Genomic DNA, 15,830 nt, shown 5'->3' on the forward strand with positions numbered 1-15,830 from the left:
CCATTTTCTGGGTTCCACATATATGTGTTAATATACGATATTTGTTTTTCTCTTTCTGACTTACTTCACTCTGTATGACAATCTCTAGATGCATCCACGTCTCTACAAATGACCCAATTTCCTTCCTTCTTATGGCTGAGTAATATTCCATTGTATATATGTACCACATCTTCTTTATACACTCATCTGACAATGGGCATTTAGGTTGATTCCATGACCTGGCTACTGTAAATAGTGCTGCAATGAACATTGGGGTGCATGTGTCTTTCTGAATTATGTTTTTCTCTGGGTATATGCCCAGTAGTGGGATTGCTGGGTCATATGGTAGTTCTATTTTTAGTGTTTTAAGGAACCTCCATACTGTTCTCCATAGTGGCTGTATCAATTTAAATTCTCACCAACAGTGCAAGAGGGTTCCCATTTCTCCACACCCTTGCCAGCATTTGTTGTTTGTAGATTTTCTGATGATGCCCATTCTAACTGGTGTGAGGTGATAGCTCATTGTAGTTTTGATCTGCATTTCTCTAATAATTAGTGATGTTGAGCAGCTTTTCATGTGCTTCTTGGCCACCTGTATGTCTTCTATGGAGAAATGTCTATTTAGGTCTTCTGCCCGTTTTTGGATGGGTTGTTTGTTCTTTTAATATTGAGCTGCATGAGCTGTTTATATATTTTGGAGATTAATCCTTTGTCCGATGATTCATTTGCAAATATTTCTCCCATTCTGAGGGTTGTCTTTTAGTCCTGTTTATGGTCTCCTTTGCTGTGCAAAAGATCTTAAGTTTCATTAGGTCCCATTTGTTTATTTTTATTTCCATTACTCTGGAGGTGGATCAAAAAATATCTTGCTGTGATTTATGTCAAAGAGTGTTTTTCTGATGTTTTCCTCTAAGAGTTTTATAGTGCCCAGTCTTACATTTAGGTCTCTAATCCATTTTCAGTTTATTTTTGTGTATGGTGTTAGGGAGTGTTCTAATTTCATTCTTTTACATGTAGCTGTCGAGTTTTTCCAGCACCACTTATTGAAGAGACTGTTTTTTCTGCATTGTATATCCTTGTCTCCTTTGTCATAGATTAGTTGACCAGAGATGAGTGGGTTTATCTCTGGGTGTTCTATCCTGTTCCATTGATCTATATTTTGGTTTTTGTGCCAGTACCATATTGTCTTGATTACTGTAGCTTTGTAGTATAGTCTGAAGTCAGGGAGTCTGATTCCTCCAGCTCCGTTTTTTTCCCTCAAGAGTGCTTTGGCTATTCGGGGTCTTTTGTGTCTCCATACAAATTTTGAGATTTTTTATTCTAGTTCTGTAAAAAATGCCATTAGTAATTCGATAGGGATTTCATTGAATCTGTAGATTGCTTTGGGTAGTATAGTCATTTTCAAAATATTGATTCTTCCAACCCAAGAACAAGGTATATCTCTTCATCTGCTGGTATCATCTTTAATTTCTTTCATTAGTGTCTTACAGTTTTCTGCATACAGGTCTTTTGTCTCTCTAGGTAGGTTTATTCCTAGGTATTTTATTCTTTTTGTTGCAATGGTAAATGGGAATGTTTCTTTAATTTCTCTTTCAGATATTTCATCATTAGTGTATAGGAATGCAAGAGATTTCTGTGCATAAATTTTGTATCCTGCAACTTTACCAAATTCATTGATTAGCTCTAGTAGTTTTCTGGTGCCATCTTTAGGATTCTCTATGTATAGTATCATGTCATCTGCTAACAGTGACAGTTTTACTTCTTCTTTTCCAATTTCTATTCCTTTTATTTCTTTTTCTTCTCTGATTGCCATGGCTAGGACTTCCAAAACTATGTTGAATAATAGTGGTGAGGGTGGACATCCTTGTCTTGTTCCTGATCTTAGTGGAAATGCTTTCAGTTTTTCACCATTGAGAATGATGTTTTCTGTGGGTTTGTCATATATGGCCTTTATTATGTTGAGGTAGGTTCCCTCTATGCCCACTTTCTGGAGAGGTTTTATCATAAATCGGTGTTGAATTTTGTAAAAAGCTTTTTCTGCATCTATTGAGATGATCATATGTTTTTATTCTTCAATTTGTTAATATGGTGTATCACATTGATTGATTTGCGTATACTGAAGAATCCTTGCATCTCTGGGATAAAATCCCACTTGATCATGGTGTATGATCCTTTTAATGTGTTGTTACTGTTTGCCAGTATTTTGTTGAGGATTTTTGCATGTATATTTATCAGTGATACTGGTCTGTAATTTTCTTTTTTTGTAGTATCTTTGGTTTTGGTATCAGGGTGATGGTGGCCTCACAGAATGAGTTTGGGAGTTTTCCTTCCTCTGCAATTTTTTGGAATGGAAGATTTTGAGAAGAATAGGTGTTAGCTCTTCTCTAAATGTTTGATAGAGTTCACCTGTAAAGCCATCTGGTCCTGGACTTTTGTTTGTTGGAAGATTTAAAATCACAGTTTCAATTTCATTACTTGTGATTGGTCTGTTCATATTTTCTGTTCCTTCCTGGTTCAGTCTTGGCAGGTTATACCTTTCTAAGAATTTGTCCATTTCTTCCAGGTTGTCCATTTTATTGGCATAGAGTTGCCTGTAATAGTCTCTTAGGATGCTTTGTATTTCTGTGGTGTCTGTTGTAACTTCTCCTTTTTCATTTCTAATTTTATTGATTTCAGTCCTCTCCCTCTTCTTCTTGATGAGTCTGGCTGATGGTTTATCAATTTTGTTTATTTTCTCGAAGAACCAGCTTTTAGTTTTATTGATCTTTGGTACTGTTTTGTTTCTAATTCATTTATTTCTGCTCTGATATTTATGATATTTTTCTTTCTGCTAACTTTGGGTTGAGTCTGTTCTTCTTTCTCTAGTTCCTTTAGGTGTAATGTTAGATTGTTTATTTGAGATTTTTCTTGTTTCTTGAGGTAGGCTTGTATAGCTATAAACTTTCCTCTTAGAACTGCTTTTGCTGCATCCCATAGGTTTTGGACTGTCGTGTTTTCATTGTCATTTGTCTTAGGTATTTTTTGATTTCCTCTTTGATTTCTTTAGTAATCTCTTGGTTATTTAGTAACATACTGTTTAGTTTCCATGTGTTTGTGGCTTTTACATTTTTTTCCCCTGTAATTGATTTCTAATCTCATAGTGTTGTGGTCAGAAATGATGCTTGATATGATTTCAATTTTCTTAAATTTACTGAGGCTTGATTTGTGACCCAAGATGTGAGCTATCCTGGAGAATGTTCCCTGCGCACTTGAGAAGAAAGTGTAATCTGCTGTTTTTGGGTGGAATGTCCTATAAATATCAACTAAATCTATCTGGTCTACTGTGCCATTTAAAGCTTGTGCTTCCTTATTAATTTTCTGTTTGGATGATCTGTCCATTGGTGTAAGTGAGGTGTTAAAGTCCCCCACTATTATTGTGTTACTGTCGATTTCCTCTTTTAGAGCTGTTAGCAGTTGCCTTATGTATTGAGGTGCTCCTATGTTGGGTGTATATATATTTGTAATTGTTATATCTTCTTCTTGGATTGATCCCTTGATCATTACGTAGTGTCCTTCCTTGTCTCTTGTAACATGCTTTATTTTAAAGTCTATTTTATCTGATATGAGTATTGCTACTCCAGCTTTCTTTTGATTTGCATGGAATATCTTTTTCCATCCCCTCACTTTCAGTCTGTATGTGTCCCTAGGTCTGAAGTGGGTCTCTTGTAGACAGCATATATATGGGTCTTGTTTTTGTATCCATTCAGCGAGCCTGTGTCTTTTGGTTGGAGCATTTAATCCATTCACATTTAAGGTAACTATCGATATGTATGTTCCTATTACCATTTTCTTAATTGTTTTGCATTTGTTTTTGTAGGTCCTTTTCTTCTCTTGTGTTTCCCACTTAGAGAAGTTCCTCTAGAATTTGTTGTACAGGTGGTTTGGTGGTGCTGAATTCTGTTAGCTTTTGCTTGTCTGTAAAGCTTTTGATTTCTCCATCGAATCTGAATGAGATCCTTGCCGGGTAATCTTGGCTGTAGGTTCTTCCCTTTCATCACGTTAAGTATATCATGCCACTCCCTTCTGGCTTGTAGAGTTTCTGCTGAGAAATCAGCTGTTAACCTTATGGGAGTTCCCTTGTATGTTATTTGTCCTTTTTCCTTTGCTGCTTTCAATAATTTTCCTTTGTCTTTAATTTTTGCCAATTTGATTACTATGTGTCTTGGCGTGTTTCTCCTTGGGTGTATCCTGTATGGGACTCTCTGTGCTTCCTGGACTTGGGTGGCTATTTCCTTTCCCATGTTAGGGAAGTTTTCGACTATAATCTCTTCAAATATTTTCTCGGGTCCTTTCTCTCTCTCTTCTCCTTCTGGGACTCCTATAATGTGAATGTTGTTGTGTTTAATGTTGTCCCAGAGGTCTCTTAGGCTGTCTTCCATTTCTTTTCATTCTTGTTTCTTTATTCTGTTCTGCAGCAGTGAATTCCAACATTCTGTCTTCCAGGTCACTTATGCATTCTTCTGCCTCAGTTATTCTGCTATTGGTTCCTTCTAGTGTATTTTTCATTTCAGTTATTGTATTGCTCATCTCTGTTTGTTTGTTCTTTAATTCTTCTAGATCTTTGTTAAACATTTCTTGCATCTTCTCGATCTTTGCCTCCATTCTTTTTCCGAGGTCCTGGATCATTTTCACTATCATTATTCTGAATTCTTTTTCTGGAAGGTTGCCTATCTCCACTTCATTTAGTTGTTTTTCTGGGGTTTTATCTTGTTCCTTCATCTGGACATAGCTTTCTGCCTTTTCATCTTGTCTGTCTTTCCGTTAATGTGGTTTTTGTTCCACAGGCTGCAGGATTGCAGTTCTTGTTTCTGCTGTCTGCCCTCTGGTGGATGAGGCTATCTAAGAGGCTTGTGGAAGTTTCCTGATGGGAGGGACTGGTGGTGGGTAGAGCTGGCTGTTGCTCTGGTGGGCAGAGCTCAGTAAAACTTTAATCCCCTTGTCTGCTGATGGATGGGGCTGAGTTCCCTCCCTGTTGGTTGTTTGGCCTGAGGTGACCCAACACTGGAGCCTACCCAGGCTCTTTGGTGGGGCCAATGGCGGATTCTGGGAGGGCTCACGCCAAGGAGTCCTTCCCAGAACTTCTGCTGCAAGTGTCCTTGTCCCTTGGTGAGCCACAGCTGTCCCCCGCCTCTGCAGGAGACCCTCCAAGACTAGCAGGTAGGTCTGGCTCAGTCTCCTATTGGGTCACTGCTCCTTCCCCTGGGTCCTGATGCGCACACTTCTTTGTGTGTGCCCTCCAAGAGTGGAGTCTCTGTTTCCCCCAGTCCTGCCAAAGTCCTGCAATCTAATCCCGCTAGCCTTCAAAGTCTGATTCTCTAGGAATTCCTCCTCCCGTTGCCAGGCCCCCAGGTTGGGAAGTCTGACGTGTGGCTCAGAACGTTCACTCCAGTGGGTGGACTTCTGTGGTATAAGTGTTCTCCAGTTTATGAGTCACCCACCCAGCAGTTATGGGACTTGATTTTATTGTGATAGCGCCCCTCGTACTTCTCACTGCAGCCTCTTCTTTGTCTTTGCATGTGGTTTATCTTTTTTGGTGAGTTCCAGTGTCTTCCTGTCGATGACTGTTCAGCAGTTAGTTGTGATTCCGGTGTTCTCGAAAGAATGAGAGCATGTCCTTCTACTCCGCCATCTTGAACCAATCTCCAGACTCTTTAAAAAGTTAATTTTAGCTTGTAAATTTTAATTTTTAATCAAATACACAAGCATAGTTTAAAAGTCAAATAGTATTATAATAGTCTTAATAAAAACAGAATTTTCTTTTGCCTATTCACACCACATCTCCAATTCCCAATCTCAGAAACCAGTAATTGAAAATATTTTACATAGTTCTTGTGGTCACTTGCCTCCACATTTCTAAATAACATACTATTACTACTTCCTGGGTTTTAACCATTAGAAATCATTTACTGACTCTTCCTACAGAAGATGTTTATCTCATATCACCGATAACTTCACTACCTCTCCATTCTTCTAGCAGCATTATATCACAATTCTTTTGTAAATCAATATTCAGTGGATTACCATTTAAAGGTGAATTACATGATCCACTATGATTACATGTCCTTTCCCATAGAAGACGTTTTTGTCTGCCTTGGAGTTAATAACTCTCCCTCTCTCCTTTTTTGCTTAATTTTCTATGTTTCTATCATTAATTAATTCCCACTTTGTCACAGCTGCAAGAATTTTTCTCAATATGGGCAAAACATTCCATCCTCAAAAACCAACCTAGACTAACTACTACGGGACTGCCACACAGATTCATCCCAGAGCTTTCTTCCTTGGTTGTTTTGGGAATTTCACTTTTCTGGGTTGGAACTCCGGTTTCCTGCATCCTTGGTATTCCTCTTTCTGAACTTTCTCTTCTTTGTTGGAGAATATCTTTCAGTTGGATCCTGAGAAAGTGTGCATTTGAAGCAAATGTTTTAGGTCCTTTAATACTGAATACTGAAGGCTTTAGTCTGTCTTACAGTTTATTGATCATTTGGGCTGCTAAGATCTTAGACTGCAAGTCAGAAATTTCCCTCAAATAACTGAAGATAATTTTCAACTGTCTTTCAGCTTCTAGTGTTGCTTTTAAGAAGTCTGTTTCAATACTGATTCTATATCTTTTGTATGAGAGTTGTCTTTTTCTCTCTGGAAGGTTTCAGGACATTTTCTTTACCTTGGGTACTTTGAAACTGCATAGTGAGGAGCTTTGTAGCTTTTCCCCCTTTACTGGTGCTTGAGTGGATGCTTTCATCAGGAAAGTATGTCCTTCAATTCTGAGCATTTTTCTTGAATTATTTCTTTGACATGTTTCTTTCTCTATTTTATCTAATCTCTTCATATGGAGCTCCTATTTATCAGAAGTTGTTTCCTGCATACTGATCCTCTAATTTTCTAGTTATTCTTTCCCATTTTCTTTCTCTTTGATTTTTGGGTGTGGGGGATTTCAATTTTCTCTCCTAAGCCCAATTCTGCATTTAAAATTTGTTGCTACCATGTTAATGTCTAGGAGCTTTTTCTTATTTTCTCTTCTTATTTTATGGAGGCAATATCTTACCTCCCCCTATGGGTATTACTGATAAAATTTTTTAAAGTTTTCTTCTATCCAACAGTTGGCAAACTATAGTCCACAGGGAAAATCTGGTCCATATCATGTTTTTGTATAGCCTGCAATCTAGGAATGGTATTTACATTTTAAAGGTTAAAGAGAAAACAAAGAAGAATGTGGATGCAGACTGTATGTGGCCTGAAAAACATAAAATATGTACTTATCTGGCCCTTTACAGAAAAAGTTTGCCAACTTCTTTTCTACTGCACTGTTTCTGTTTTCTACAAGTTCTTCCACCTTGCTTTTGTTTTGTTGGTATTGTTTTGGTCTCTGTTTTTCATATTACAGACATTCTTTGAACATCTGGTGAAGACTCCATGCACTTATTTAAGAGTAAGGCACTAAAGTGCTGACTGGTAGCTTTGTGTACATGGGTGGGACTTATAGGCTGGGAGGCTTGCAGTAAGGTAGGAACAGGGCCACTTCGTTACTATCTGTAGGCCCTTATTCATGGGGTGGTCAGTTTTCTTAGACAGGAACACTGTACTTTCCTGCCGTGAAGATATAAGATTGATTGTCAGCCTACTCAGAGCTGAGAAGAAAAAGAGAATGGAGCTCTCACATTCAGTAGGTAGACTTTTCTTACCCCACATCTTTAACACATCCTTAGCTGTAACTGTAGTTAAAGAATATATAGGCTCTCTAGTTCATTCTATCCAGAGAGTAAACTTGGGTAGGGGAGGGGGCTGTCTACAGCCCCCTATATGTCTACTACATATACTAACTTGTAACCAATCCTCTTTAGTTTAACAGTATTTTACCGACACTTTAGAGTACCCCCAAGTCCTAAGCTTTTCCATGCTTGAATCTGGAAGATCTTGTTAGCTTTCATGATTACAGATTTAAATTTCAGCTTTCTCTTGCCTGCTAAGTCATTCAGTTATTCATCTGTTTTCCAGTGTTCAAAATTTATTGACAGCTCATCTGTCATTGTCTCTTCTCCCACTCTTTTCAACTTTATAGGCTTGACATTTTTATTCCTTAACTATCATGGGATTTTGAGAGGGGGTGAAAATTAACATAAAGGTTTGATTATTTCATAGGGACATTAAAAATCTAAATTTTATATGACATTCTTGTGTGATATTTTAAAGTAATCCATAGGTTCCAAGGCATCAGACCAACCATAAAATTGGGCAGGATAGGAAGATGTATATTGCCAATATTATATAACAGTGTTGAAAATCAATGCAAAGTCAGGGTGCTATTCTATTTTGGTTTATGTTTAAAGTGTCCTATGGCAGAAAGGCATTTAAGTTAACAAAACAGTTCAGAGAAAAAGGTTTCACCTTCTCTTTTTTCCATTGTTTTCATACTGCCTTGCTCAAATGAATTATGCCCACTTGAGACAAAGATTATACTTTAGTAAAGCAGACCCTTTAGGAAACTTACAGTGCAGTTGTAACCTGGTCACAAAACCACCTGGTACATTCCTGAAAGCTGTTATTACATTTTATGGATTTACATTACTTCAAATACTCTTAACAGTCCCATGTGGGCTTAAAAAAAAGATAACATTTTTTTAAACTCAATTTGTTTCTGCTTACTTTAGTCCTTCTAGACATATCCCTTATAAGAACAGTGCATTAGTATAAGCACCTTTTATGTCAATCAATACACATTATGAGTTTTATCAAATGATGTAAAACATTCACTTGATTTTTTTTAGTGGATGTTTCTTTGGAATAAGTTGCTACTTGTTGATACTGTTTCACTGAAAATCAGTACGATGACAGTTGGTCTATCCACTTTTTAATTAATAAAATACTGAAACTATAGTATTCTACATCAATATTATAAACACATGCTTTTTCTGAAATTCTTGAAAAGTATGTTTTGAAGCTCTAGAAGCTCTCTGGCCAATATGGTATAGATGGAAAAGCACTGAACCTGGCATTTTTCACTAATTCAACAAGTACTTATTGTGCATCTATGTCCTAATATGAGGCACAGGTGGTTGCTGAGAATGGAAAAATGTCTAATACATGTTTAGGGAAGGAGACAGATAAACAGGCTACTCCAAAACAATGAGATATATGCTATAATAGAGATAAGTATAAAGTGCTATGTGTTTCCTAAGGAGTAAATAACTCTAGTTGGAGAAATAAAAAAAAGTCTTCATAAAGGACATGACCTCTTCAACTAGGTTTTGATTGGTAAACTTGCCAAATGAACTGTATGGTAACTTGTATGCCAAGGCAAAGAATAATGAAAGGATATGGTACATTTAACAGTTTAATAGTGAGATGTTTATATTTAATAGTGAGAATTTTAGTGGATACAGGTAGGCATAAGGATGAAAAACCAAGTCTTAAGGTTTTAAATGTAGGTGGTGTCAAGACATGAAGGTGCATTTAGTAGCTATGTGACATTAGACAAGTAATTTCATCTTTCACAACCTGTTTAATATATGTAGAAAAGGTTTATAAATGACAAAATAGGATACAAATGTACTTTTGCTTCAAATGGTTTCTTAAAATTCAAGGCATTGCTTATATTAAGAGAAAAAATAATCAACTGAGGTAAAAATATTTATTTTCCTGAAATTAAGCCTAATGACTAAAAGGTAAGAATTTTAAAACAAATATTCAGGTTCCCCTAGAAACTATTTGCTGAATATTAAAATAAAACAAACAGGTCAATCAACAGGGAGAGACAAAGTAAGTAGATGAAATGCTTCAAGAACAATTTCCAGTGAAACCTGATGCCAAGTACCAGTGGGATTTCTAGGCAGAGAAGGGCAGTAGGTTAAACATAGAACTGAATCATTCAGTTTGAAGAGAAACAACTGCAGAATATCATTATGAAATGATGGGGAGGGGAGTGGGTGATGTGTGCTGGGACTTAAATCCAGCTGTTGCATTCATGTCATCAGCATATGTAAATCTGAACTCAAATGCAAGCTGGTCTGCTTATGTTTTTTTTTGTTTTTTGTTTTTTTTTTGCCGTACACAGGCCTCTCACTGTTGTGGCCTCTCCCGTTGCAGAGCACAGGCTCCGGACGCGCAGGCTCAGCGGCCATGGCTCACGGGCCCAGCCGCTCCGTGGCATGTGGGATCTTCCCGGACCGGGGCACGAACCAGTGTCCCCTGCATCGGCAGGCGGACTCTCAACCACTGCGCCACCAGGGAAGCCCCTGCTTATGTTTAAATGAGCTAATGTGAGTAAACAAGACACTTGAGAAAAGTCCAATTTCTAGATTGGTTAGGGCAGATAATGGTTAGCTGTGGGTCTTCTGGCTGATCTGAAAACATGTCAAATGGCCATATTTTCATGATTTTACTCTTAACCTGTGTTGTTCTATTTGAATTATCTGAATTTTATTCATACAGCTTCACAGGAAAAAACTATTATATGGTTAAACTAATTAAATTTCATAAACAGAGAACATAAAGTGTTAAATTAGATTATAAATAATCTAATAATTATAGTGTTTATAAATTTAAAGTGTTGATGTCCTGTGAAATTATGGTATAAAATAGTGATTTAAAAACTAGTTTCACAAAGCACAAATCTTAATGGACCAGAATCTTTAGAAAAAAAGAGTATTATAATTAAATTTTACTGTTAGTTGGTGTGAATTCTTTAGTACCATGAACACAGTTTGTTTTAACTCTTCTTAAATGGTTTGCTTTTTACCCATAAAATCATCACTTAGGTTCTGATGTTCACAAGATAAAATTTTATTGTTTGGTCGTGAGCTTCTAAACATTTACTGAACACTCTGTTGTATACTCACTGACCAATCATAAATCTTTAAACTTTAGCAAATATTGAGTTTTATTTTGGGTTTCATTTATTCCATTGACTCTTTCAACTTTCACTTCTGACATCTATCGCTGAAAATATACCAGAGTTCCCAGGGTTCTAGTGAAATAAAATTCCATGAAATTTATTATAAGGAATAAAGTAGCAAGACTAGCTCTACAAATAGTCCTGGTCAGAGATAATATTACCGTAATATTACATTAAATTTCACTCCACTTACCTACCTAGGGCCTGGTTTAAGGCCCTGTATGCTTGAATTTCGTACCATTGACGACCTGGTAAAAGACCTCTTAATTTTGAATGCTGGTCATTATATTGTCGCTTTAGTTCAACCTAATAATTAAAAAAAAATATATAGAAAAATACGTAATTAAAGCTCATTTAAAAACTCATTAACTTCTAACATTTTGAGTATCATTTAATTAGGGTACAAAGATTTGTTTTTCAGTACTAAACCTTTTTCAGTTCATTTAAAACATTTCTATTCATATTTACATTTCCTAAATGCCTACATGAACTTAATTAGCTGTGTGATGTCAATCAGTTTTATTGAGAAATAATTTATATATGACAAAATTCACAAACTTTCAATGTACATGTAGATAAATTTTAATAAATGTATAGTCATGTAACCACCACCACAATAATAATTTAGAATATTTTCACTACCTAAAAACTCCTTCCTATCCCTCTTCAGGCAATTTCCTTTATTGCTGACCCTGTCAACCAATGGTCTACTTTCTGTTTTGCCTTTTTTAGAATTCTATGTAAATGTTATTATACAGTATGTAATCATTTGTGTCTGTCTTTTTTCATTTAGCATAAAGATTGTGGAATTCATTCATGTTGAAACATATATCAACAGTTCATTATTTTATGTTTATCCAGCCTGATAATCTCTGCTTTTTAGTTGGGATGTTTAGACCATTTACATTTAATGTTAATTATTGTTATGATTTGGTTTAAATCTACAGCATAGAATACACATTCTTCTCTTCTCAAGTGCACATGGAACATTCTCCAAGATAGATTATATGTTGGGCCACAAAATATGTCTTAAGAAATTTAAGACTGAAATTTTATCAAGTATCTTTTCCAACCACAATGGTAAGAAATTAGAAATTAATAACATGAGGAAAACTGAAATATTCACAAATACGTGGAAATTGAAGAACATGCACCCAAACAACCAATGGGTCAAAGAAGAAATCAAGAGAGAAATCAAATAGCATCTTGAGGGACATCCCTGGTGGTCCAGTGGTTGAGAATCCACCTTCCAATGCAGGTGACACGGGTTCAATCCCAGGTTAGGGAACTAAGATCCCACATGCCACAGGGCAACTAAGCCCGTGTGCTGCAACTACTGAGTATGTGCACCACAACTAGAGAGCCCATGCTGCAACTACAGAGCCCATGTGCTCTGGAGCCCACGCACTGCAACTAGAGAGAGAAGGGTGAGTGCTGCAATGAAGAGACCGCATGCTGCAATGAAAGATCCCACAGGCCGCAAGGAAGATCCCATGTGCCACAACTAAGACCCGATGCAGCCAAAAATAAATAAATAAATAAATATTTTTAAAAAAGTATCTCAATACAAATGAAAACGGAAATACAACAAACCAAAACTATGGGATGTAACAAAAGCAGTTCTAAGAGAGAAGTTTATAGCAAAAAATGCCAACATGAAGAAAAAACAAAGATTTCAGATAAACAACATAACTTTACATCTTAAGAAACTAGAAAAAAGAACAAACTAATCTCAGCAGAAGGAAGGAAACTACTAAGATGAGAGCAAAAATATATGAAACAGACCAGAAAAAACGACAAAAAGAAAAAATCAATGAAACTAAGAGTTGTTTTTTAAAGACAAATAAAACTGATAAACTTTTGCTAATTAATTAAGCAAAAAAAAGGACTCAAATAAAATTACAAATGAAAGCATAGATTACAGCTGATACTAGAGAAATACAATGAATCCTAAGAGACTACTATGAACAATTATATGTGAAAAAAATGGATAACTTAAAAGAAATGGATAAATTCCTAGAAACAATCGACCTACCAAGAATAATCATAAAGATATAAAAAATCTGAACAGACCTATAACAAGTAAGGACATTAAAGCAGTAATCAAAAACCTCCCGGGCTTCCCTGGTGGCGCAGTGGTTGAGAGTCCGCCTGCCGATGCAGGGGACGTGGGTTCGTGCCCCGGTCTGGGAGGATCCCACGTGCCGCGGAGCGGTTGGGCCCGTGAGCCATGGCCGTTGAGCCTGCGCGTCCGGAGCCTGTGCTCCGCAATGGGAGAGGCCACAACAGTGAGAGGCCCACGTACAGCAAAAAAAAAAAAAAAACCTCCCAAACGAAGAAAAGCTCAGGACCAGATAACTTCATTGGTGAGACTGAAACTCTACTAAGCATTTAAGGAAGAATTAACACCAGTTCTTCTCAAATGCTTCTGAAATACTGAAGAGGAGGGAACACTTACAAACTCGTTTTAAGAGGTCAGCATTATTCTCATAACAAAGCCATGTAGGGACTTTAAAAAGAGAAAATTACAGGCCAATATCCTGATAAACATAGTGGCAAAAATCCTCATAACAACAACAACAAAACTGAATTCAACAGCACAGTAAAAGGATCATACACCACGATCAAGTGTGATTTATCCCTGAAATACACATTGGTTCAACATACATAACTCAATAAATGTGATACACCACTATAACAAAATGAAGGATAAAAATCACATTATCTCAATAGATGCAGAAAAAGCACTTGACAAAATTCAACATCCTTTCGTGATAAAAATTCTCAAAAATTAGGCATAGAGGAAACATACCTCCATATACTAAAGGCCATATAGACAAGCCCACAGAAACATCACACTTAATAGTGAAGAGCTAAAAGCTTTTCCTCTAAGGTCAGGAATGAGACAGAGGTGCCCACTTTTACCACTTCTATTCAACAAAGTATTAAAAGTGTTAGCTGGAGCAATTAGGGGAGAAAAAGTAATAAAAGTCATCCAAAACAGAGAAGAAGAACTAAAATTGTCTGTTTGCAGATACATGATCTTATATGTAGAAAAGCCTAAAGATCCACCAAAAAACTCTTAGAACTAATAAATGAATTCAGTAAGGTTGCAGGATACAAAAATCAGTAGTGTTCCTACACACTAACAACAAACTATCCAAGAAATTAGGAGAACAATCCCATTTACGATAGCATCAAAAAGAATAAAATACTTTAGAATAAATTTAACTAAGGAGGTGAAAATCTTTACACTAAAAACTACAGAACACTGATGAAAGAAATTGAAGAAACACAAATAAAATAGGAAAGATCCTGTTTATGGATTGGAATAATTAGTATTGTTAAAATGTCCTTATTACCCAAAGTGATCTACAGATCCAGTAAAATCTCTATCAAAATCCAAGTGACTTTTTTTTTTTTTTTTTGTGGTACACAGGTCTCTCACTGTTGTGGCCTCTCCCGTTGTGGAGCACAGGCTCCAGACATGCAGGCTCAGCGGCCATGGCTCACGGGCCCAGCTGCTCCGCGGCATGTGGGATCTTCCCGGACCGGGGCACGAACCCGTGTCCCCTGCATCGGCAGGAGGACTCTCAGCCACTGCACCACCAGGGAAGCCCGGCAAAAGTTTTATAATATAGTTTGAAATCAGGAAATGTGTTGCCTCCAGGTTTGTTCTTCCTTAAAAATAAAGAGGTCCATACAGTGTTGTGGCAAACTTTCTGCTGGCCTTGATCCTGGTTTTGGAAAGATGGACCTCTTATTTCCCTAGTAAAAACCTTTCATGGCCTCAAAATACCATAAATAACATTGAAAGCCAAATGAAAACCTGGAGAAAAAGTTCTGTTAACTAATATACAATGAACTCATACATAATCAATGACAAAATCTAACTACTAAAAGTAAATAATCTGTGAGAAAGCAAGTCATCAAAGATGAATGATAAATGGCTGGTAACCCACATGAAAAGATGCTCAACTTTACTAGTAAACCAAGAAATGCAAATTTAACATTTCCATTGTTTTTGTCTATAGAATACTGACAAATATTTACCAAATGTATTTATATTTTCCAGTAAGTACAGATAGATAATATGTACGAAAATACTCATTGCATCTTTGTATTGAAGAAAATTAAGAAACAACCTAAATGTACATCAAGTGGGTCAATGAAATATACTACAATTATTCTGAGATAAATATTGGGCTATCATATAGAAAGAAACAGATTTATATGTTTTGACATAGAAATTTAGCCAAGATATATATTTTAAATAAAAAATCAAGTAAAACACAAACACACACATACAAATGGCCAGGTGTCATGTTAGGAATAAGGACCACAATATAGAGCAATACCAATTTTAAACTAGCCCCCCAAAAGACTTAAACCAAACTCTAACAAGGACCACAGGGGAAACAGAATTTAGAGACTGTACTTTGAGCTTTTCCCAGATCTCCCCTAATATATTGTCAAATCGTGTCCATATAAGTTCAAGATGATCATCTACTAATTGAACTGCCTACAAAAACAAAAATATATTTTTGTTTCTATACAATAGAAATTGTATAATTTCTATACAATAGAAATTACTAGAAAGATGATCCATAATCAAGGAAAAACAGGCAGTCAATAGAAACCAATCTAGAAAGGGCTCAGCTATTGGAATTAGCAGACAAAGACTTTAAAGTAGCTGTTATAAATATATTTAAATAACTTAAAAACATATGGTTTAACGACTGAACTTTGGAGAATCTCAGCAGAGAAATGGAAGTATAAAAAAGACCCAAATAGAAATTCTACAACTGAAAAATACAAGAACTTAAAAAAAATTCATTGGATGGGTTTAACAGCATATTGGAGAAGGCAGAAGAATTAGTCAGTAAATCTTAAGACAGATCAATAGAAATAATGAAACACATCA

At 36.3% G+C, this 15,830-nt stretch overlaps 1 protein-coding gene across 1 annotated transcript in view; it reads right to left on the reverse strand.

Annotated features, from left to right (window-relative positions):
* Positions 1–15,830, reverse strand: part of BRIP1 (BRCA1 interacting DNA helicase 1) — a gene marked incomplete at both ends in the record, with an annotated part of 186,619 nt that overhangs the window by 13,740 nt on the left and 157,049 nt on the right. The window contains 1 exon segment of the mRNA XM_079726063.1: positions 11,100–11,212. Coding sequence (XP_079582189.1) covers positions 11,100–11,212 — 113 coding nt within the window.

Source organism: Hyperoodon ampullatus (assembly GCF_949752795.1).
Source record: "Hyperoodon ampullatus genome assembly, chromosome: 19".
Taxonomy (NCBI): Eukaryota; Metazoa; Chordata; class Mammalia; order Artiodactyla; family Ziphiidae; genus Hyperoodon; species Hyperoodon ampullatus.